This window comes from Aegilops tauschii, unplaced genomic scaffold (genome assembly GCF_002575655.3).
Source record: "Aegilops tauschii subsp. strangulata cultivar AL8/78 unplaced genomic scaffold, Aet v6.0 ptg000601l_obj, whole genome shotgun sequence".
Taxonomy (NCBI): Eukaryota; Viridiplantae; Streptophyta; class Magnoliopsida; order Poales; family Poaceae; genus Aegilops; species Aegilops tauschii.
In genome coordinates this window covers 85,874-110,384 of record NW_027332839.1, presented here as the reverse complement: position 1 = coordinate 110,384, position 24,511 = coordinate 85,874, and the positions used below count along the sequence as shown (strand labels likewise).

General features: G+C 44.2%; 2 protein-coding genes and 1 non-coding gene across 3 annotated transcripts in view; 1 reads left to right on the top strand and 2 right to left on the bottom strand.

The window, feature by feature from the left end:
* The first annotated feature begins 7,807 nt into the window (after positions 1-7,807).
* LOC120962910 (ATP synthase subunit a) overlaps positions 7,808-24,511 on the top strand; it is a 41,972-nt gene continuing 25,268 nt past the window's right edge. Inside the window, exon 1 of the mRNA XM_040387052.3 lies at positions 7,808-24,511. This exon is cut by the window's right edge and continues 25,268 nt beyond it. Within this exon, the coding sequence (XP_040242986.1) occupies positions 7,808-9,055 (1,248 nt within the window). The 3' untranslated portion in view covers positions 9,056-24,511.
* On the bottom strand, positions 19,079-21,508 carry LOC123495100 (small ribosomal subunit protein uS4m-like). The gene has a single exon (XM_073506247.1). The coding sequence runs from the start codon at positions 21,506-21,508 to the stop codon at positions 20,435-20,437; it is 1,074 nt and encodes a 357-aa protein (XP_073362348.1). The 3' UTR covers positions 19,079-20,434.
* TRNAM-CAU (transfer RNA methionine (anticodon CAU)) lies at positions 23,879-23,952 on the bottom strand. Its single transcript has one exon. It is a non-coding gene; the product is annotated as a tRNA-Met (tRNA).

Here is a 24,511-nt window from a genome sequence, read left to right as displayed (position 1 = left end):
TGGACAATACTTGGGAGGACCTCATCGACCTGAAGACTCGTTTTCCTTATGCACCGGCTTGGGGTCAAGCGCTTTCTCAAGGAAGGGGGAATGTTAGCGCTTCTACTTCGAATACTCGTGCCCCGATTACAACACAAGACGACGTCGGCCCACGAGCCAGACCCAGGAAGAATACGAAGTCCAATTTCCTCAACCGCGCACACGGATAAGACGCGAGACAGTTTCTGAGGGATAGAAGTCTTGATCGGGCCAAGCCGGCATAACAGTTAGTAGTTCGCATTACTTTCTCTTCCGAAGCGCGCACATTCGAGTTCAGTATGGATGCACTGAGCGCTTAAGACCACTCGCTGGATGATATGGTCAATCATACTCCAGAGTGGGGACAGCATAACAATAACATTCTCTCTTTAGATTCGAGATGTATTGATCGAGACGTGCCTCACTCTAGTGAGGATTTGAGCTCCCCGATAGACGTAGGGCCCGCTCGGTACGCTGTCATTGTTTAGGGGGGTTCTTAATTATAGCATGAAAGTCCGAGTTGGAGGAATGATATTGGGCTTGAGAAGTGAGCAAGGAACCTGACATAACATTCCTATGGTTCCTCTGTCCCGGTCTTGCACCACTCTCATATCCATCAATCAATTTCATAGATAGTTACTATGGTTGTTTCTTCCTCCATTCACTAAAGCAAATGGAGCCTTTCCCTCCTCGAGTCAGCAAGCCAACTCGAGCGTTTTACCCTCGTGTCACTAGCGCAACACGAGCCATTCAAAAAAAAGTCTTGGAACTGAAGAGAAATCCATCTCTATACAAACTCTTTATGTTCTTGATATTGATTGAGTTACGAGAATGAAGAAGCGTAGCACACCTTTTCTCTCAATTCAAGTTTCCATTCAATAAGTGCATCAAGTATTTCGTATAGAAAGAAAAGGAACCACTTCTCTTCTCTTAAGTATATGAAAAATAGCTTTTTGGTCCCTTTCGTCCAGAGGTTAGGACATCGTCTTTTCATGTCGAAGACACGGGTTCGATTCCCGTAAGGGATAGGTACTTATTCCCGGCCGGCGGTATCAAGAACCCGGATAGTCAGTAGGAAACTCCAATCTGCAAGCGGAACAACGAGTTTAGAAGGCACGTTCTTGAAAGAGCAGGCTGACTATGAAACTCATATAAGGCTCGCGATCGGGTGCATTGTTGACTCGGGGGCGGTTCCATAGGCGGCTACTCTAAGACGGATCAAGTTGGGCTATATATTATGGCAAGTTGACCCTACTTTCCAATTTCGTAGATAGAACAGTTCTAGTAGAAGGTTAACCCGGCCTTCCTAAGAGTACTAGGTTAAAGGGGAGACCTCTAAAGCCCAGAAAGAACTATCCTATCCCTTTAGGAATCCAAAAGCGCCGTATCTGTGGATCACTGACGGCTATACCCAATGAGCAAAGTCGAAAGAGCCTAGGAAAATGCATCTTCTCCCTATTCAGTCAGCAGTTGTCCATCGACTAGTCTTACTTACCGCACCGCCCGGCGAAAAGGGATTTCTCAGTGATAGACCCACGAGAGCGTGTGTGCCAGTGACAAAAGAAGTGCGAGACGATCTGGGAAGTGAGGGATGCCCTTCCTGGGTATCACGAGCGGCGAGGCAGGTACGGCTGGAGGAAAAGCAAGGCAACAGGGTGCTAGGTTTAAGCAAGTATTGTCCGTCCGATCATTGGAATCGGCTTAGCCGAAAAAGGCAGATCTGGTTTCACTAGTAGGAAGAACACCCTTCTAAGGTGAAGGTATTCCATTTCTAAGAAGGAAGTTCTATATATTCGAACTAGAGAGAAGCTCTAAAATGGAAATCGAAAAGGAACCCCTTGTCCGTCCAGGTACTCACCCCGCCGGAACTCGCAATCAAACATAGGGTTGGCAAACTAGGAAGGCACAGAAAAGAAGGCAGTTGCGAAGGCGAGCAAGGTATTTTTGAATTTCCTCAAATTGATTCATCAATGAAGTAGTTGAATTGAAGTAAATGTGCCTACGAAAGAAGAGTTTTCGATATGGATATGCGAACAGGAAGAAAGCAAGCATATATTACTATTGCATTGGCAACGAACACCGTCAAACAAAGATAGCTGTTGAGGAGGAAGACCTGGATAGGGAGCCGGTTACGAATAAACCTGGGACTAGGAAACCCCGAACTACGAATGGAAACACTTTTTCAAGCAGGGGTAAACGGATCTGGTTAGGAAGCCGGAGATGGAAGAGAGGGTGTCGTGTCGGATCTTCAATCGGGGCAAACAACGGATGCTCGGGATAAAGCTGGACTTCGATTGGTTTTTGATGGATATGAGCTTTCCCTGAATAAGGATCAAAATATGCTTCCTAAAACAGCATGCGCAATGGTGGGCCGAGTACATAGCATAGCGTATATCAAGTATCCAACGCCTTCCGAATAAGGAATGGAAGCCGACTTAATCAAACTACATCTTGCTGATGTAGGTGTAGACAGGTATTCTAAAAGGAGTGACAATATTGGGTGTAAGGATTCTTCTATGCAAACATTGACCACTCGTATGGTAGCCTCACAACCATCTACAAGGGAGACTTCCACCTCAACCTGAAGTTCACCCACGTGGAGCCTTTACTAGTCGGAGTGGTAAGACTACAACCGATCCTCTTCCCCAATGCCAGCGTTGTATGTACCACCTGCCTTCTACCCTAGCCGGCCCAATACCTTCTCCGCAGGGACCTCAACAGTCCACTACTTCTGCTGCACAGCCTAGTTCTTCTACACCAGCAGCTATTGCTCCTAATGATCCATCATCAATCTGCTTCACCTGTCAACCCGAAGCTGCCATTTCCAGAACGGTTTGTGAAGTCAACTGAAGACAAGCAGATTGCAAAGTTTCTGGATATGATGACAGATATGCAGATTACCACCCCCATCCTTGATGGTGTCTTACAGGTGCCGATGTATACACAGTTCTTTAAGGACCAGCTCGCAAAGAAGCGAAACATTAACGAGCCAGAACTGGTTACTCTTACTAAGGAATGTAGTGCACTCGTTCAAATAAGCTACCTCTCAACTTAGATGAGCCTGCCAGTTTCAGTATTCCATGCTTGATAGGAAGTCAAACTTTCCATGCTTTATGTGGTCTTGGGTCTACTGTGATTCCCTTCACTGTCTACGAGCCACTACCATTGGGTGATGTACGGCCGACTAGCATCACTCTCCACCTTGCTGATCAGGATCCGGCAGACATTTTGGGTGATATCCCTGCGATAGTTGGTAACTTCGCATTTCCAGTTGATTTTGTTGTCTTGGAGATGTAGGATAAGAGCTTTCCTATTATTTTTTTTTGGGGAGACCTTTTCTAGCTACTGCAGGGGCTGTCATCGATGTGAAAGATGCTAAGCTCACGCTTCAATTTGGTGAGGAGAAAGTCTCATTTGACATTAGGTATATCTTCCAACTCACCTTCCTCACTGTCCAGACCATAGTAAGCAATATGAAACGAGTCACTTAAGCCCTAGTAAAAGGCTACTCTTTGAATCCCCTCTTTAAGGCATATAAAATTAGTACTCTTCCTGAGCTAGCTTAAGCATATCTCGAGCGAGTGAGTTTCCCTCCATCAAGTTCTAAGCGATCAAATAAGGTCCTTGCTCTCGAGCCAATGCCAATACCAATAGAGAGGGTCTAAACGAAGGATTCAAAGGAGGTTACCGGTTAAGGGCAAATGCAATCTCTGAGCCAGTTGGAGAAAAAAGGTAATCAAAGAAAGTTTCAGTTGGACTTTCCCTGCCAACCCTACCCAAATTTCATACCCTGCGGTTTTCGTTCCTCTATTGATATTTCGTTCCTCGAATCGAGACTTTCTTTGTCGAGGATCTCTGGTTTAGGGTACTCCATCGAGTTTCAGTTTATTCTTCTAATGGCTGTGTCCGTCTAAGGTGGCTATTTGAGCGATTTAAGTATCGCGGTTGTCTTGAGCTCTGGATTGATGGACGGAAACCCGGGGCTGGGTTCGATTTCAACTCGGAGATAGCCGGGTCTATAGTAAGAGCCGCTTTGTGAACAGCATCGGATGACATAGCCAGGGTAGCCGCAATAGAGCAATTATGCCTTAAGCCCAAAACTCTTCCTTCTAGGGATCAGATCAACCTAAAGCACCATCAGTTGTGGATTCATCCACAAAGTCTTTCTACTTAGCTCGTCAAGCGAAGTAGCTATCAACGGCTTTAGCATGACAACTAGAACATCAAGCCATGGTAAACTGCCAAAGCTTCTGCTGTAGTGTAGCACCAGGGTTCAGCCTTCTCCTTGCCGAGTTGCATCGCCCGCATCGTGTTCAATTGGAAAGTCTGGCAAAGGCGCTTCCAACTCCTGGTTCAGGGTCTGAGGTTACCAAACAAAGATGAATCCTGCGCAATCAGAGATTAAGCCATAAGATCCCACCCAGAAACTGGAAGAGTCGGGGGCACCTACCGAAGGAGTCTTCCCTCCATCGATTCAATGACAAAATAGCTCTATTGAGAGGGCCTTTGACAACCCTCTTGAATGTGGCTCGCTCCTAGTTTTTCTTCCCCCGCCCGTTCTATCTAGGCTGGTGGCTATACCAGATTTCGTGTCTGATCGAACTTGAAACTAGCCCATTGAGCTTCTTGGATTCCAAACCAGAAAGAAGGATCGCACACAAGAAAATAGAGTTGGAATGAAAGATGGGGTAAAGATGAACTTTATTCTCCTAGCTGCTCTCCATCCAGCAAGTTACTCTCTTTCAAAAGATGACAACTCAAGATTACCAATCAAAACCAACGCTTTTTCTTCTCCTATAGCTTCATCATTACATCTTTCACTAGTTGTTGGATGTGAGTGATGAGATCGATCCATGGAATTTTTACCTCACTCACATACTTTGGAAGATGAAGAAATTCTCTTGAATTTACTTATGGGCTGGCTCTACATGTGGTCAGATGGGTTCCCCTCTTCAGTCATTTGGTACCTCTCCAACGCTTCCTCCTATTCCTATTGATCAGATCAAAGCCAAACCTATCTAGTCTTGCACGTTGTCACCCACCGCTCTTGCCAAAAACAAAGAAATTCTATCTTGGGAACTAAAAAAGAATCGGAATGGGAAGTATTTATTTCTTGATTCTCCGGCTAGCATCCTTACTTCCTTCTTCAATGGAAATTCTATGTTTTGGCTCGGTATAAACCAAAAAATGAGAAATTCTCTTATTTGTAGAAAAGTCTTCTTTTGGTTAAATCTGGAGAACCCAGTCGAAACTCTGATTCATGTTTGTGGATTTTAATAGCTCTCCTATCTACCCGGAAATGATCTTCTACCTTTACTGTCTGTGTTCTTTACATATCTTTTGATTGTTTTTCAAATCATTGTGTCGTTACAAATTCAGTGGTTGCACCCTTGTGAGCAAGTTGTTGCCGGATTGGATAGGAGAAGTGAAACAAAGCTACGAAGGATAAAAATTAGCTGAAGAAGTTAAGAAGAGCATTAGTGAAGCGAGAGGAGGACAAGATGGTTGGGAAGAGGAGGAAGGGGTATTAAGGAAAAAAGGGAGGCTTTATGTGGGGACCGCTGGAAATGCAAGAGCCAGGATAGCGCAAGAACTGCATGGGACAGCTACCGGAGGCCATTCAGGTATACTAGCTTCCTATAAGAGAACTAATAGGAACTTTGTCTGGCCAGGAATGGATGCCTCTCTTGAGGACAGACTGTGACGGTAAAGCAACAACATCAACTCGCAATGGCCCTCGTGCCATGAGACATGGATTTTAGTCGACGTAGATTGGATCGAAAGATCGCACTTCCGCTCTTCTCCTATCGGACTAGTCACTTCCCACTCTCCTCAAGTGAACAGTTTAGCCACTATCCTCCCATATACTCTGCTTTTTCATTGCTTATGAACTGGAACTTGTTGGTGCATGGATTTCACGTTTCAGCAGCACTTTGGTTTGTGCATGGTTGTGAAAAGAAGGCTTTCTATACACTTATATGAACTTCATTGGCGAAAGAAAGAGAAGCTTGCCTTGATAAAGCACAGCCTTTCGCACTCCAATAGGCATATATTGTTACAAGGTTATGCCCAAAGGTCTCAAAAACGCCGGTGCTACATATCAACGCGCCATGACTAAGATCTTCGATGAGATAATACATAAGATTGTCGAGTGCTATGTAGATGATCTCGTTGTAAAGGCGGTATCCTATGAAGAACATCTTCAACATCTCAGAATCGTATTCGACCGCCTAAGGCAACATGCACTCAAGTTAAACCCGTTGAAGTGCGCCTTCATGGTCTCGTCAGGCAAATTCCTAGGGTTTGTCATTCGACATCGGGGAATAGAAATCGACCCGAGTAAAATCAAGGCCATACTCGAAATGCCTCCTCCTCAAAACCTTAAGGAGCTGCGTTCGCTTCAAGGGCGCCTGGCATACATCAGGCGATTCATAGCCAATTTTGCAGGAAGAATCCAACCTTTTACAAGAAAAACCAAAAAAGACATTCCATTCTTTTGGGATGAAAACTGCCAACAAGCCCTAGATGGCATCAAAAGCTATCTCCTCAATCCGCCAGTCCTGGCTGCGCCGATACCAGGGAAGGAGCTTATACTCTACACCACGGCCTTGGATGAATCTCTTGGGGCTCTATTGGCACAAGAAAATGAAAACGGGAAAGAGAATGCCCTCTATTACCTCAGTCGTGTGCTCGTAGGAGCTGAACATGCGTACTCTCCTATCGAAAAACATTGCCTTGCACTGGTGTTCGCTGTCAAGAAGCTACGGCACTACATGATAGCACATCGGGTCACCCTCATCTCCAAAGTTCACCCACTTAAATATCTCATGACAAGACCAATGCTTACAGGAAGATTGGCAAGATGGGGCCATCATCCTTACTGAGTTCGACATTGTGTATGCGCCGCAGAAGGCCATTAGAGGGCAAGCGATGGCGGATTTCCTAGCAGCACATCATACATATTTATACAGTAAATAAAATATTTCCATGGATGGGATTGCACGTAGTCCATTCCACCTTTATCTATCTAGGTTATCCTTCTTTCTTAACAAAGCAGAATGTGATGATCGATCCCTCTATTATGGGATTTATGTTTATACCAAAGCCTCTACTTTAGATATTTACGCTGATGAAGGAAAGCCTTGTTAAAGACTACTACTTTTGACTTCCTTTTTCGTACTCTTCTTTCATCCTCCTTACCAGAACGCTTTTCCTGGTTCAGAAGAATAAGATACTGAAATTGTGGCTTACATATGGAAAATGCCTTCGTCTTGAAGCTACCAATGCACATCACGGTGAAATCATTGTCAATTAATTGTTAGATTCCCCATATCACCCATAGCCACCCAAATCTTTTTTTTGCCTCAAACTCTGCTGCCCTATCACTCCTCGATAAGTGTACTTACTCAGGTTGTGCACTTGGCTGAGCGAGATCTTCCCCTTTGGCATGAGAACCGCCTACCTACGCTAACGTAACTAATGCAGATGGCGGAAGTTAGTAGTTCTCCTATGCCAACATGAACACAAACGAAATCGTCGAATTTCGTATAGAAAGAAAAGGAACCACTTCTATTCTCTTTTCTTAAGTATAAGAGGGATAAGTACTTATTCCTGGCCGGCGGTATCATTGCTGCTCCCCGCCTAATGCGGATCATTGTGCAATGCTTATGTGAAATCTCAATCCAAAACTTCTTCGTTTCGTTGGAAAAACCAACGCCGACGTCAAGATCAGTCTCCTTTCCTTTCAAAAGTGAGCGAGCAGAGCTGAAAAAGATGGAGTTACCTGGAGATGAACAAATTCGATTTAATAACACAAACAGTACAAAGCGTCTCTCACGTCCATTCTTTTATTTTTGATTTTTCCCAACCTGCGTTGGATCCGCAGCTTGTGAACCGGCTTTTGGAAGGGGTGGAGGCACCTACCTCGAAAGACAGGGACCTCCTTTTAAAAATGTATGGAATTGCGCCCGGAAATACACAGGCTTTGCTTTTTGAAATCACAAAAATGGTAGAATCATACATGCGGCAGGCAAATTTGGTTTTGCCACCTGCATACGATGTTACCTGGTTTTGTAACCAGTTTCTGGGCGTGGATTCTTTTAAGGATCTAAAGGATACTTTCGTAGATTTACATTTCAAGGGGCGCGAAAGCTTAACTTGGAACACGGGCTTTGTTAATTTTTATAACGAAATATGGAGGGCCGAAGACTCCCCGCCGGGTAGCGCTGTAAGTGCTCCGAATCAGCTTTTTTTGGAAAACCCATTGGATCAATTTGCCATTTACCCAATAATTGATCTTCATGTGGGCAACTTTTATTTTACATTTACAAATGCAGTCTTGTATATGCTGCTCACTGTCGTTTTGGTCGTTTTTCTGTTTTTTGTTGTTACGAAAAAGGGAGGTGGAAAGTCAGTGCCAAATGCATGGCAATCCTTGGTCGAGCTTATTTATGATTTCGTGCTGAACCTGGTAAACGAACAAATAGGTGGTCTTTCCGGAAATGTGAAACAAAAGTTTTTCCCTCGCATCTCGGTCACTTTTACTTTTTCGTTATTTCGTAATCCCCAGGGTATGATACCCTTTAGCTTCACAGTGACAAGTCATTTTCTCATTACTTTGGCTCTTTCATTTTCCATTTTTATAGGCATTACGATCGTTGGATTTCAAAGACATGGGCTTCATTTTTTTAGCTTCTTATTACCTGCGGGAGTCCCACTGCCGTTAGCACCTTTCTTAGTACTCCTTGAGCTAATCTCTTATTGTTTTCGTGCATTAAGCTTAGGAATACGTTTATTTGCTAATATGATGGCCGGTCATAGTTTAGTAAAGATTTTAAGTGGGTTTGCTTGGACTATGCTATTTCTGAATAATATTTTCTATTTCATAGGAGATCTTGGTCCCTTATTTATAGTTCTAGCATTAACCGGTCTGGAATTAGGTGTAGCTATATCACAAGCTCATGTTTCTACGATCTCAATTTGTATTTACTTGAATGATGCTACAAATCTCCATCAAAATGAGTCATTTCATAATTGAATAAAAACGAGGAGCCGAAGATTCTAGGGGGCTACAGCTGCGCTTTTGCAGCACTGAACATGGTTCCGGGTACTCAAGATATTGCGTTTGTGTTTGGAGAGGTGTAGATTGTAGATTCCAGCCGAGAAGACCAGGAAAAGATAAGGATAAAGAATGTCATATATCTCAGGAGCTAGATCACTTCCCGATGAACAAGTCAGAATTGCCTCAACAAAAATGGATGGAATTGGACCGAAAAAAGCCATTCAGCTTCGTTATCGATTAGGTATCAGTGGGAACATCAAGATGAATGAGTTAACTAAGTATCAGATCGACCAAATTGAACAAATGATAGCTCAAGATCATGTTGTTCATTGGGAATTGAAGAGGGGAGAACGAGCAGACATCGAACGATTAATTTCTATTTCTCGTTATCGTGGAATTCGTCATCAAGATGGATCGCCCTTACGCGGTCAACGAACTCATACTAATGCAAGGACTGCTCGCAAGCAAATTCGGAAATGAAAGAAGGCTACCGAAAGAACAAGCAACGGATTTCGCGCTCATCCCTTGCTAAAGCGCATACGTTTTCTTGCTCCTTGGTACTTGTCTGATCAATCACACTGTTCATTAGTTCACTTGATTTTTCGTTCGATGTCTTGAACCGCTTACTAATCACGTATACGTATAGTAGGCCCCCTTCGCCACTCCACGTCTGGCCCGTCTTGGTCTCGCTCACTTCGCCCGCCTATCGTATCGGCTCGGCTTCGTCCGTCAAGCGACAGCTTCTGCCTCTGACGGCTTCACTATCGCTCATGACTGGTAGTAGTTGTCTCTATGTAGTAGTCGGCCTTTGTTAAGCTTCGCCAGAAGCGACTAGTCGCTTCCCGAATGCCTCTTTCTTGTACTAATTAATGTGTATGGTCTAGTCTTTCCAATGCCTCCTTCCTTGCCGCCAACGCACGCTAGATGGAGAGTAAGCAAGCTACCTTGCTTGCATTGCATTCGTTAAACGGTAGCTTCCGCGCCCTTCCTGCCTGCTTCAATTGATGTGAATGATCGTGTCTTCGACATCAATTTCAGTCTGATTAGATATGTCATTGAAACAAATCTGTTTTGTCTCTGTTTTCTTTTCGGATGATGAGGATGAGCCAGCCGATCCTAACATAATTTTGGAGGAGCCGGACGACGAAGCCTCAAAATCAGATAAAGATGTCTCCGACGCGACCGGACTTCCACTAGATTTTTATAGGGGTCAGGAGGGAAAAGATATGCTGTTTTCTATCAGTCCCAAGCGGATACTCCCCAGCTTCCACGGTCCGCTTACCGAGGAAGAGATGCGGGAGGACCCAGGGCCAGAGCAAGTTGGGTTGGGGTATAGAGCCGTAAGCGCGGTGGGGGTGACAGAGGATGTGCTCGTACGGTTCATAGTTGGGTATGATATTCTCGTGGATTGTTGGGAACGTCCTCTATATTCGAAATATGCCTTTCTAGGAGCATTACGATCTGCAGCTCAAATGGTCCCTTATGAAGTCTCTATTGGTCTTATTCTTATTGTGCGCCTTGTGAGCACGTTTGGATCCGCGAAGGCAATCGCTCGGATCTTCCCCTAACCCAACCCGGGAACGGACCGGAGGGAACCGCAGCATGAGGAATGTCCGCGTCTCGTCGCAAGGCTCATTTTGAGTTTTGGGTCATAGGGCGGGCAGTGCAGTCCGGGGCACAAGGGTCCTGGTACTACCCAGGTGCGAAGAACCCCGGAGGCGACTGCAATGAGCAAAAATGTAACTCACCGGCCTAAACGACGAGCAAACACTCGAACGTGAGAGCAAGGGATCACCCAACGAATGGACGAGCTCCAAGGAGGGAGGAGAGAGGGAGGCAAGAACCATGCTTTCAGAGAAGTGGCGGTCCGAATCCACTCTGACAAAAGAAAATAACAGACTAAGCCGTGCCGTAAGGGGGGCATTCTCCACACGGGACGGGGCCAAGGCCTTCATGTATGGGTGACAGATCGGCCATAGGAGTACTCCGGGATATACACCAGGGCAACTAATGTCGAGCATACGATGATGCCGCCCGTTTTCATTTCGTGAAAGTCCCCGGCAGAGGAAAGGGCTGTAGGTGATGGCGCGTTCTGCTTCTTAGGGCGATGAAATCGTTCCTATGGGATCGTGCGTGGCAGCTGGTATAGATGATGATGAAAGGCGGGCCGCTTGAACCGGGACCTATTCTCATAATAGGCAGCAAGCAAAGCTAAATAGGAAAGGGGGCGACTGATGACTGCCTTTTTCGTCAGAAATCCAAAAGGGTGGAATGTGGAGCTAATATGGCTGGCTACAAGTATAGCCAAAGAAAGATGAGACGAGACGGACTGTCAGAGGACGCAGCGGGACTACCAGGGGAAAGCCCGCCCCCGCTAGCTAACATAGATATCTATTCTCGGTGCGCATATTCGAGATTTAGAATCTCTTTCCGACCAGGCCAGGCCGAATCGGGCCACCACTTGGGATGGGAATGGCTCAGCCCACATGCATCATTTGATGAAAGCACTCCAGTCCAGTCGCCTCCGATCAGTGGCTTGTCAACCACCGGACCGTAGCTCCTCACCAAATGCCCCTGCGTTGGGGCAACACAGCACATGACTAGTTCGCTCAAGGACCACACCCTCTCGAGAGCAGGATGCCGGCCGAGATGGAGCGCCAACCTAGACTTTCCTTGGGCTTGCCTTGCCCCAACATCTAAATAAAGGGCGGGCGCCGAAAAGGAAGCAGTGACGCCTTTTCGACGAAAGCTTAGCTTGGTAGGCGCAGCTTACTCACCCTACTCCCTTAGACAATGCAATGCTCTGAACACGAAAGTTTGCAGTTCAGCCCTCTTCTCCCATGCAGAGTCGCAGGCAGCGCCTCGGATAAAAGCACGGACGAGCCACATGCAGGGAAACTTGCACGTGTGGTTCTGGCCGGGGACCCCGGTATACTGTACTAATATGTGTAGGTCCCTGTAATTCGAGTGAGATTGTCATGGCGCAAAAGCAGATATGGTCCGGTATTCCCTTGTTCCCCGTATTGGTTATGTTCCTTATTCCTCGTCTAGCAGAAACTAATCGAGCTCCGTCTGATCTCCCAGAAGCGGAAGCTGAATTAGTTGCAGGCTATAATGTAGAATATGCGCGGGATGCGATCCTTAATAGTTCACTGTTGGCGGAAGCCAATGTCTCGGGGACTCATTCTGACTTAAACAAGGGGTGGGTCTTTACCAACTTCCAAATCCAAGATTTAGGGAAAAAAAAGAGGGGCAGGGCACTCTTCATTCTTCATTCGAAACTCATGAATGTCGGGTCGGAGGTTTTTGCCTTGTTATCAAAAAGGGGAGTTGGGTAAAGCAAACTCCCTCCTTGGACGAGCACGGGGCTTAGTCAAGTAGAACCGGGTTGCGCTGCTTGATGCTCCGATCGAAAACAAATCAGTGGGGCCATGCCGGTACGACAGAATATGCGTTAGAAAGGTCAATCCCTCCCCCCCTTTTTGATTTTTTTAATGAAAAACCGGGCCGAACTTCTAAAAAGCAGCCCACCCGCTTCCATAGAACAATATCGCGGCAACGTAGACCTAAGTGGATTTATTGGATCCTGGGGAACCATCACAAGTACGGCCGGCCTATAGAACGAGAATGCCGTGTCGTCCAGCGGAGCTTAGAAGAAGGTGACTCGGAGCCTAAGGAAGGTGACTCGCGCAGACAGCTGACTCCTTTTCAATAGAAAGGAATAGCCAAACCTACCCAGCTGGCTGGTCAATCTCAGTGATCTTATCGGCCGGCAAAGCGGAGACGGACGACCACGGTCCCGACCTTACCAGCACCGTAGGTTTACTAATCAATGAAGCCCCTCAACCTACTATCTTTTCTTACAAACTCAACCAAGCCTAACCAAACCCCATGCTCACGACATGTTCTTGATATTGATTGAGTTGGAGGGAGTCAGAGACTACCACGGAATCCTTCCATAGTCACCCCGGTGACCTTCGTCACCAAAGCGTCACGGCAGTTTCCAAGACCCCTCATATAATCTCCAGTGGGGATCAGTCGGAGCACGTAGGAATGCCGACCACTACATAAGCCACGTCTGGCTGAGGCGAGCAGCAAGCGGGGGAGAGTATTTTGAAGTACAAGAACGTTGGGGTGGGACGCTAGTACTTAAACTAGGGTTGCTTCTTAGCGCTAATCTTGCGTTTTTCAGCAGTTAGTTGTAGCGCGCCTTCCCTCCTTCTCTCATTTCGGAAAGATTTGGCAGTATTTTCTTATGATGACCTGGTCGAGAGAGTACGAAACATCGGTGTAAAAGATTGAGTGGGATGGTTATAGTAAGGGGCGAACCAAGTGCTTGCGCGAAGAAGCGAATCAATCAGAATGGAGACAAGGAAAGGAATCGAGGCCCGGCCCGGTAGCGATGCCTCTCACGCGGATGGGAGTTACTTTTCTTTATCACCGTAAGCGTTACGAAATGGACCCGCATTCCCCTTTGCTTTTCTTTTGCAACTAAGCTTAAAAGAAACATAGTAGTCTTTCAAGCCATTAGAAAACTCATTAAGTGCTCTGTTGAGTGAATGCCTGTTGAGAAGCTTAGGTCATACATTTCCAGCTAATTAGAATACAACCATGAAGGTGGGGTTCGAATGCCATACAACTATTTATTCTGGTAAGTAGGATTGGAATGTAGTCCCTTTTTATTGGATCCGCCGCTCCGTTAAGTTAAATTCAAAGTAGGTGTGGGTCTAGGTAGAGGAAGTCATAAATCAAGTATCAAGTATTGTTATCAATATCGTATATAGTAGTTGCCAAACTCACAAGCATCACACACTTCGATCTACTTTATTGAATAACTTAGCTAGATAGAACCGACTCAAGCTTTTAAATGAAAGAAGCAATAATGGCATAATTTCTGTCTCAAGACCTCTTGCAGCTACAGCCAATGCAGCACCTCCTTGATCAACATACCACACAGCCCATTACGCCTTGCTCCAGTCGCAGTATAAAGAGAGACTAGAACCTACCGGGGAGCCCTCGGCAGAGTCCCTATCGTTGTTGCAACAATTACACACAGAGTTCCGGAATTTCACATTTGTGAGAAGAAAGGGTATGTGTGTTTGAAAGGAGTGGTGCAAGAACGTATTCTGAGCCTCAGTCAACACAACTTGTTTCGCCTTTTCCGAACAGCATTCTTATCAGGACCCTCCTTTATATAAACCACTCGTAGATATATACCTGCCTGTGGCCTCAGATGAATACATCGATAGATAAGAAGGGAAATGCATCATCTAGAAAGGCTTACTGAGGTTTAGGGACGTTTGTGTGATGGATCGTACGCTTACTCACGACGACTTGGCTATTCAATAAAGGACGGAGTCAACGTGAGCCTTAGGGTCCAAAAATATTCCATTGGTGTCAGCTATTAGCGATTATTCAAAGTCGTAATGGTATAAATTATTGGTCAATTCCACTGATTCTTCTTTCCCGTTCCTTCACTGGCTATAGCGCCTTACCTCTTCTGTGACTTGTCCTGAGATGAGAAGTATCAAAAGTGCCGGGGTTTGGGTTTATGTCATGCTAGACTCACGTTTCTCGTTCTTACGCCGGGTCCGCGACCTTACAAGGATACACAAGCTGGTGAAGGTTTCGGAGAAGCAGCAAGCTGTTCGGATTCAAGTTAGCTTTGAGCAGGCCTCGGGCGAGGAAATGCTTTGGCTGTGCCAGGAGATAGTCGGCTCAGGGGCTTTTGGGCGGAGCCAAAGTGGTCCACATACGTACCATTTCCATCATCACAAGATCCCCTTTTTCTGTGTGCATAGAGATAAAGCGTGCTCTTATATTTAGATAAGAGAGAGATTTTTCTCAGCGCTTCCCCTTATCGGCTTGATCTTCTTCTGCCCCTCGGTAGAGTGAGTCTACTTAGCGAACTGGCAGGACGCGGAGATCGATTGATCAATATGCATATCGAGCATCTATAGTTATTCTCTCTTCCCAAAAGATATCTAAAGTCGCTTCCAACGTTTTGATGAGTAAGGGAGGGTATTTTCAACAAGATAACTATGGACGACCATCTTCCAATTTCCAATCTATATCTTTCATTGGGTAAGTAAGGGGAATAAGCAAGAACGGTGGAAAGCTTAAGAAAGTGCTAGTTCCTTTGCTGCGAATGGGTGGAATTGGTATCCCCAAAAGGTTGTTCTCTTAAAACCTCTGGCAAGGGGGTGTGGAAGAGTTCAAGTCTATCCCTTTGGTTAAGCTACTGTTGTTATACATCTCTACTATTATGGGCCACCACTTACTTAAAGGAAGTCGAGTACACATCTCCTTCAACCTGAAGGGCGAGGACCTGCAACGACGTAACGTTTGAAAGAAAAGTAACCAGCATAGGAGAGTGATCAGAAAGCATACGACTCGAGGGAGGGTTGGCTAATCAAATTAGAATGAAGATTCCGCTCTATATGATAAACGTTGGTTGACTTTGATATGAAGTGTTGATTGTGTTTTCTATTCGTTCAGACCCCGATAGTGCTTCTCGTTGTGACTGAAGGAAGGTTCATTCTGTGCAAGATATATGCTAGTTTACAAGCATGAGACCCTCCTTTCGGGCCGGTAGACAGAGGCCTCAGTTCCAACGAAATGGGGAGCAAAAAGAGGTCGTGTCATACCATACAGATGAAATGAATGAAAGATATTCCTGCTGTTTCTGTGCCTATTAGTACTTCGCTCTGACCACATCAAGAGGAGTAGTTTGTTTTTCTTTTGTAAAGCGAGCCCAAGGAAATATATAGGAGAACATAGCTTGTTTTGTAGTAAGTAAATTCAAAGGCTCAAATCGTCTATATCAATGCAAGTATAGCTGGATGGAGTGACTCGTGCTTTCGAACCATAAACTAATGCCGCCTCTCGGGAGCGCGTGTTACTATTCCATTCTCTGGAGCACAATCCAACGGAAAAAAAGTATGTTTCCAACCTACACCTTTAGTTGTTCCAGCTCGTGAGGAAGACGACTATGGAATTCAGATTTCCTTTCTCTCGAAGCAAGCCAGTCCTTAATTAATGATAGGGAAGGAAGGAATTGCTCTTAGGCTTGTGAGTCTTTTTATCATATGGATGGGTCGTACAACCCTTACATGGTCTCTTGGCATGAAATTGGGTACTTTTCGTCTATGGCGAGATGGAAGTTATCTGCAAAGAATGCCAACTTAGGACCGTCAAAGTGGAAATCGTATCAACCCACCGAAACCGCTCTTTGGAATGGAATGCATAGTATTGTGCATTGGAATGGAAAAGTCGAATAATCAAGACATGGATCTAGTATCAACATGACCCAACTTCCATTCTCATGACCCAACTTATTCAATCACTTCCATTATCTTTCTATTGCTACAAATCGACAACAAAAAACATCCCTCGGAATTCCTGTTCGATAGGCAAAAATAGCTCTTCAACCAGAAATAGCAAGCAACATGTTTTTCTTCTCTCTTCCGGGCACACACCCTATCGGGTGACGCCACTGACAAACACCCTAAAGGGGAACGCAACACTTCCTATAACAGAAAAAGCAATATCTGAAATCTTTAAGCAACTAAAAAAGACGTATACTAAAAGATATGTGTTGAAAAGGGATGGTCAATAACAAGATGAACCCAATGCCCAATCTTCCCAATAGTATTCCTTAACTCTTGAATTGATACACTTGTTCATGGCATCTATTCTCTATCTTCACTTTTCACCTTCTCATCCTTAACCTCAGTGATCTGTTCCTCCTAGACATCCTTCTGCGTACAAAAACAGAAGAAGAAGCACGGGCATAAATCAATAGAATAGTTTAGTTTCATAAGTCTTTTTTGATTGGTATATCAATCATGGTTTATAGGGAAATAGTTAGAATAGGAAAGCTCTGTTAGTTACTAATGTTTGGGTTTTTGTTTACGGCAATAGTAGGTTTCTTGCTTGTCATATTTAGAATATAAGCATCAGTTACATTTGACGTCCAGCCTTTTTATAGAAGAGAAAGGAAGGTTAAGGGCAAGGGCGCAGCATAATATATAAGAAAAACTTGATCTTTGAGGGGAAATTTTTCCAACTAGACCGATAAATGAGAAAAAGTACCAGTCGTACCAAGAACCAAAGGCGCCAGCTTTCATTGATATATATACCGTATCTTTTAGCTTAAAAATCTATGGATAAGAACCGGCTCTGGGAGGAGGGGTGGCGCGACAGAGCAATGAAAAGCTGGGATCTTTCCTTATCTTCGGTCGTGACGCCTTTTCCTTTTGTATGAGAAAGCGCTACAAAACATCCTTCTCGCGGGTTATCTTCTACTCAAGCAAGCTCTCTCCTATTCTTCATCCACCAACTAGCAGGAACGTAGGAGCACAAGAGGGTCATCATCTTCTGAAACGATTGGCTTTCGATCTGCTTTCCAAGAGGTGGTTTCTGACATGACCAGAAAGAGTGGAATTCTTGTTAGGATTGGCATGTCAAGTTGCTTTCTCGGACCCTAACATAAACCACCTTATCCTCACTCAGATTGTTCTTTTGGACTGAGCAGAAGCACGACCTCTATCTGACGTTTTCTCTATCCCTTCTAATCTCTCAATGGCATTTCCATCTCTCGATTCAATCAATCAAGTAAGTCCGGATGACACTTGTCTTTATTTAGTGTTTCCCCGGCTATTCAGCCATTACTTGCATCTCAGGTTCTTTGTACCCTTTTTTAGTGCCATGCACACTGAGGTTTCTGGCATGACCGAATCTTTTGAGAATATCGCTTATTACGTTAATTTCTTCATCTTGATGTACTCAATCCATTCAAATTCCATAATTCCAATGCTATAATCCCTATATTAAGATGAAGTAAGAAAGCATCAGTCCTCTTATTTTCTGTCTTCTATGAAAGAATGTAGCTCGCTCTTTCAACCCGGGGCCCCCTCTGGGGAACTGTTTGAGTTTTAGCATCGACCCCATTTCCTTTTGATCGTATTACGCTTGACTCGCTGCAAAACATTTCGCTTTCTGCGCCACGCTCGTACGTGGTTTACACTCCTAGCCTTTCATCTGACTTTGCCATCGGGCAATTGTTTGTTTTCAACTGGATTGGATTCCGAACCAAGAAAGATAGGCAACTTTCACTTGAAAGAAAGGAGCTTCAGAACTCTTGTATTCCACCGAATAAGAATAAGAATAAGAATAAGAGCAAGAAGGGGCTATCTTTGTGAAGGGACCGGCACCAGAAAGTAGATCATATGGCCTTTCTTTCGCCAAAATCAAGTAAAGCCCCGGCCCAAGAAATGCAGCAAAGCAAGTCGTCTTTGGTTTGGAGCAAAATTCCCGGATGTATAGGCTTGATCGAGTGCCTTACCTGAAATCGACGATATAAAGTGGGCTCTTTAGCTTGCTCCGACAGAGGTCTCCTTCTCCCTTAGCAGCGAGACCAGTCCCTACCTCTTTTCAATCAATCTTTCATACCGTATGCCTTTTCTACGCCTAAAACAAGTTCATGTCTCTCCTCTCTGAAGTCGGACCTTATTGAAAAGTAGTACGCTTTCTTTCGTGGTGTTCAGGATCCCATGCTTTGTAGTTCACGCATGGCTTTCTCTAACGAAGCTAATGCCGAAAATTAAAGACCTTAAACGGAAAGACACAGGAGGTGGCGAAAAACGAAAAAAGAGAAAGAGCTTACAAACTTCTCTGAACCCGGTAGCCAGCGGAGCCCTTATTCATGGGTTAGGGACTAGCATTGAACAAAGTTGGTGACAGCCGAAGAAAAAGTGAAAGGGCAAGTAAATAATCTAAACATGCGGGTAAGCAGCAAAAAAAGAATAAAAGTAACGCGCCCTACCTGTTAGTAAAGTAAGGCCTTCCAGAGCCTATCTAACACAGACATACACGCGGATGAGGACACAGAAATAAATGGACGTCGATCCGGTACTGAAATTGCATAGCAAAAAATGCAATATGTTCATACTTGATGAAACGCACATCATCCAATTCATGATTTAAGAACAAGAGAACGAGATATTGACTTTTTTTACATCTGTAACTACATTCTCACATTTCTTTTTTGATCTCATGACTTTTTATGCGATCGGAAAACGAATGAAATCAGAAAGATAGGCGGACGACTTGACCATAAGGTCGGATGTTTCCGTGAGCAGTAAGCAGCGGATCTCCCCTTTTTGGGGGAAAGCTGGTTAAACAAAACTAGGGATAGCTAGCAGGTATTTTCTAAAGGTTCAAAAAGAAGGTATTTCAAAAGGGCTTTGGCAAAGGAGGTTCACCTTGCCTGCTTTCCTTGTCCTCCGTTCATCGATATCCTATACTGGATACCTTTGCCTTTTCCGAGTGGAGGCAGTAGGCTATTCTCGTTCTTAGCTTTATACGCCGAAACATGCCATTGCGTAGGCTCGTAGGCGTAATTCGTATTCGTATTTGTTATTGGCGTACGTAATTTCCTTACTACGTCTATCGCTCGTAGGAATATCTCTAAATAGGAATCGTAGTCCTCGTATGTACATCTTTCGTATTGTGAGAAAGCACCTATGCCGCTAGAAATAGTAGCGCCTTAAAGAAGGCGTTCCAGGTTCTTTTTCCCCTGGTTTGTATCAGAGCTGACCACTGATAATAGGAAAAATGAAACATTTGGTGTGTTTTAATTCATTCTCAATCTTGTTTCCCCTTGCGCTCCGAGGGAAATAAAGGGGAAATCACTGATTCATTTGGAGCTGTTTTCTAACTGACTCATTGACATGAGAGATTGGATGCGATGCGCCAGTCACTCGTACTACAGCGGACAAAGGTCACCGGCAAACGACCGTTCCACAATGGAACCTGGCACTACTGTTTGCCCTAAGGGCCGACCCACCTTTTCAGAGAAACAGACACATGAAATCACTATATTACGCATTTTCGAGATAAGAAAGTGGAGAATGCACTCTTCCCTTTTTTTTACATTTTAAACTCATGTTCATGGTCTGTTTTATTCCCAATTGTTGCCCGTGTGAAAAGAAAGAAGAGAAATTGGGCCATGTTTCCCGAGAGAGACTGCCTTCTCTCAGGCCAGCAGTCTTATACTTATAGTCGACTGCTCTATGACGATCTGACCTCTTTCCTGGGCTCTGCTTGCTCGTCTACGCTCCGACCAATTCAGTCAAAATCGAAAAAACGATGTTTCCTTGAAAAAGTCTAAGAAATAGTAGTAGTAGTCAAAAAGTGCACTTTTTCCATATATTTCGATTTATAGGGATCCCTATCTTTATCTCTATCCACAGAGATACCTATCTATATAGAGAGAGATTTTTCTCAAAATTGATCTAGACTATCCTCTATCCGGATAGATATGTCCCTATGAGCGACTAGGCCGATCTTTTTTTATATGTTTTGGCCACGTCCGTTTCCGCTCCGAAGAGGAAGGTTTGGATCTTTCAATCTTATGTCGTGAGGGATGTGACCTATGTTAGGTCCATAAGATACCACAGCTTTTAGTGTTCTATGATTCACCTCCGAATAATGAGTAGGTAGTTCGATCCTTTTGATTCTTATCTTCCTAGTAAACGGGGATCCGGAGCAATAGGTCGAATTACTATATAAAGAAGACTTTTCTACAAAAGGACTTATTGTTCGAGTAGGAAGATTTCGGTTTTTCTCCTTCCCTCTTTTCAATAAGAAGAAGTATTTGAAATGAAACAAATTCCTCTTCATTCTGTTGTGCTCAGCGAAGGAACTGCCTAAGCATACTTTTGCGGATCCAAACTTCTTTGTTCTTTCAAAGTCTTCTTCTTGCATATAAGAACGCAACTTTTGCAATTCCTTGGATTTGAGTAGTAAGCGGCATCCCCTCTGAGTTGTGAGTAAGCGGAACCATTCTTTTTTTGTTCTTCTCCAGATTCTGGCCGGTAGGAATTTGCCTCTTCTTTTTCCAACTGATATGGCCGATAGGAATTTGCCTATGATTTTTCCAACTGATATGTCGATATAGAAAGATCTCCTTATTTCAAAACCGCGGGTTCTCGCGTCATTTTCTTTAAAAGATATTAGATCACCGTGGGAAACTTTCAAATGAGTAATGGTTACCAGTCCATTATTCAAACAAACCCTTCGATGACTTATCGGCTGCCTTGCTTGAGGAAGAGTGTCACTAAAATGGAGACGAACCGGAATCACGTCCGATCTTGTTTCTTGATTGAGTAAAAAAGGGATATATGAAGTTCGTTCTCTTCCTCTGTGCATCTCCCTTATGGGTAAATCCCCATAATAAAGAGACAACTTTCGTGTAGTTTGTGATTTGATGTTACTGTTTAGATTTTCTCTCCGAGAAAGATTTCTTTTAATGGATCTCCTCTTGTTCCTCAATCTTCGGAGAATACGGCGTTGGATTAGAGAAAGTTCTCTGTTCCGAACATTTCCTGGAAGTAGACGACACGTTTTAAATCTTAATGCTGGCATGGCATATTTCGTTGAATCAGTCTTTTTCGCCACATCGCGTATAAAGGGAATCGAACCCAACTCTTCCACGAACCCCCCACGAATGGCCCTCCCTTAATTCAATGAACTATGAGAATTCCTTTTTTCGTTTTTTTCTTTTCAGTTCTCATAAGTCCTTGATATACTAGCAGAAACTCAATACTTGACCGACTGCGTCACAGTGCTCAGGTAAAGTGGCAGTGGTTGAAAGCGAGCGGAAACGTCAGTGTTTTCTGTGCGTTACGATAGTAGTGGTGAAAGAAAATCCAATTCAAATATCTCAACGTAAAAGGAAAATCGTTTCACTTTGAAAGGAAAGCTAGCTATATGAGATCGAAATCACTCTATCTACGATATTCATTGCACCATGATTGAAGGACAATGAGGGGCAGGTTATATTCCCTTTCTTCTGATCGATTGAGGAATCGCTGATAATGACACCACGTCTGTAGCATCTACTGCTATTGCAAGGCCCCACTCGATCTATCTCCCATTCACTTAACAATTCCTCCGGCTCTCGCCGACTATTATTTGTCATTCCCAAATCCATTCTTGTCTAAGCTGCTCATGGTACTACTTTTTTTTATTTTGCGTTATTTTATTAGGCGGAAGATCAGGAAAATTAGGTAGTATCTAATATGTCCACGAACTAAGTATAATCTCCGAAACCCACCTTAATCCATTTTATATAGAATCTGTCTCCTTCCGTAATCCATTCCTCCATCCCACACTCTTCTTATAGTTATGAGTGAATCTGAATCCTCAAAAATAAAAATACCGAAGACAAAGAGAAGACATCAGGGAGCGGAGAGAGAAGAGAGCGGTTGTTGGAACAGCAAGCCCTACTTCCTTCACTGGGACACTGGCACCAAACAAAAACAAAACTAGACTGCCCGAACAACAAGTCCTGCCCCTTCCTCCCGGATCTGCACGTTGAACAAACAAAGACACTCCCCCTCATCCGATAAAAACGAGTATTATTTCTCAGCTGGCAACAAAGAAACGCCTAGCAGAAGAAAGTAGTTATTCTTGCATCTCTGCTACTAGGAAAGTAAGTCATTGACAAAGGACCCAACCCTTCTGAATTCGCTGAGCGAGACCTAAGATCGGAATGAACAGCAGTCGAAACCCTGAGCCCATCGTGTCTGCCAGCTATGCAATGGCTCTACTGGAGATTCCGTAGGGAGAGCAGTCGCTAACCTTTCCTTCGGTCAATCACGAGAAATTTGCGAATCGAATCCGTTGTCATTAGAGTGATCAACTATATACGCTAATTATTCAAACAGATGCTCTCCGGTGGAAATGAACCACGAGAGACTAAGCCCTGCCGATAGCAGTAGAAGCGTTAGCCACAGAGTGACTTTTTAATTGACACCCACTAGTGGTCAGTTTCTACTTCCAAGTTGACTGGACCAGGTACCACATTTACCATAGGATATGCTTATCTGACGAGGTCCCTCGAGTCATCTCTGCCACTTGGAATTGCTTATGAGCTGTTCTTAAATGCTCTTCAAAGTACTCAAGCTTCAAACTCCTTGCTAACCGATAAAAGGAATCAAGCTTAAAGGACTATATGACTAGCTCTTCCACATCCTCGCCACCATTCATAAGGCTTTCAAGGAATATTGAGATATCTACAGAAAAGAGAAACAAACATTCTCAGTTGGTCCACTATTAGCGAGGCCTAAAGTCTTCACTTCATCAGTCTAGGAATAACACTAAAGTAGCACCCCTCACTACATTCTTGTTCACTGAACATAGATCTATAAAGAACAGTGCACTGGTACACGATATGATCTGTCGTCATGACCCATGAACTGAGCTTCTCACTAATCGAAATGGTCCTCTCAGCATGTTTCAAGGGAAGCAAGAGATCGTTTTCTCAGGATATTAGTCACCCAATCTTCCCAATAGTATTCCTTAACTCATGAATTGATACACTTGTTCATTCTCTTTCTATTTCCACTGGTTTCTTTTGTTCACTTGCAATGCGGCATTTGAATCCATTTTACTCCACTTCTCTCTCTTTTCTTCCTGATGAGGGTGATGTACTCCGGGTACCTGATCATCATGACTGGAATTCAAGAGGATTCCTTGAGTACTCGTTACTTCGAGGTCAAATGGTGCGATGGTATTCATCCAAAATAGGAAACTGGTAGCGACTTGCATTTGATGGACTCTTCCTTCCTGTAGGAATAGGGGAGAGTGGTAACGTGAGCCACCTTTCCTTTATACAGCAGTAATAGCACATGCAAGTTCCTAGGGTCTATATAGCTAGTCAAGGATCATAAAACAATTAGCAAATCATCAGTGGACTCCAAATAGCTATTTCATTGAATCGTACACGTGATTAGGCGGGGACAGGATTCGAACCTGCAGTCTTCAGGTCATGAGCCTGATGAGTTGACCAATTCCTCTACCCCGCTTTAGTCTAAACCTTTCATTAACATACAGAAAATAGAGTTCGATGCCAGGCGGATACTTGACATGTTCCCCCTCGGCCAGGCCCATCGCAAGGAAAGCGAAAACCTAGATTTGCTTTATCGGGTATCAAACGGGAACTCCGAGCAAATAAAACACCTTTCAAAAGTATTAATACAGTCACATGTATGGTAAATGCATGAATGTGATGGACTCAAAAATCTGCGGTTCCTAATGGAATAGGTAACAAAGCCACTTTGCCACCTACTGCTACTAACTCGCCGCCTCCCCACGTTAAGCTAGTACTTGTTGTTGCACCAGGAGCTGTTACGCCAGGCGCAGTAGCATGGATATTTTGTACCCATTGAGCAAAGATAGGTTGTAATTGTATGGCAGTATCCGAAAACATATCTTGTGGACGGCCTAAAGCACTCATGGTATCATTATGAATGTACAAGCCAAAACTGTGAAAACCTAGAAATATACATACCCAGTTAAGGTGGGATATGATTGCATCGCGGTGTCTAAGGACGCGATCTAATAGATCGTTGTATCGAGTAGTTG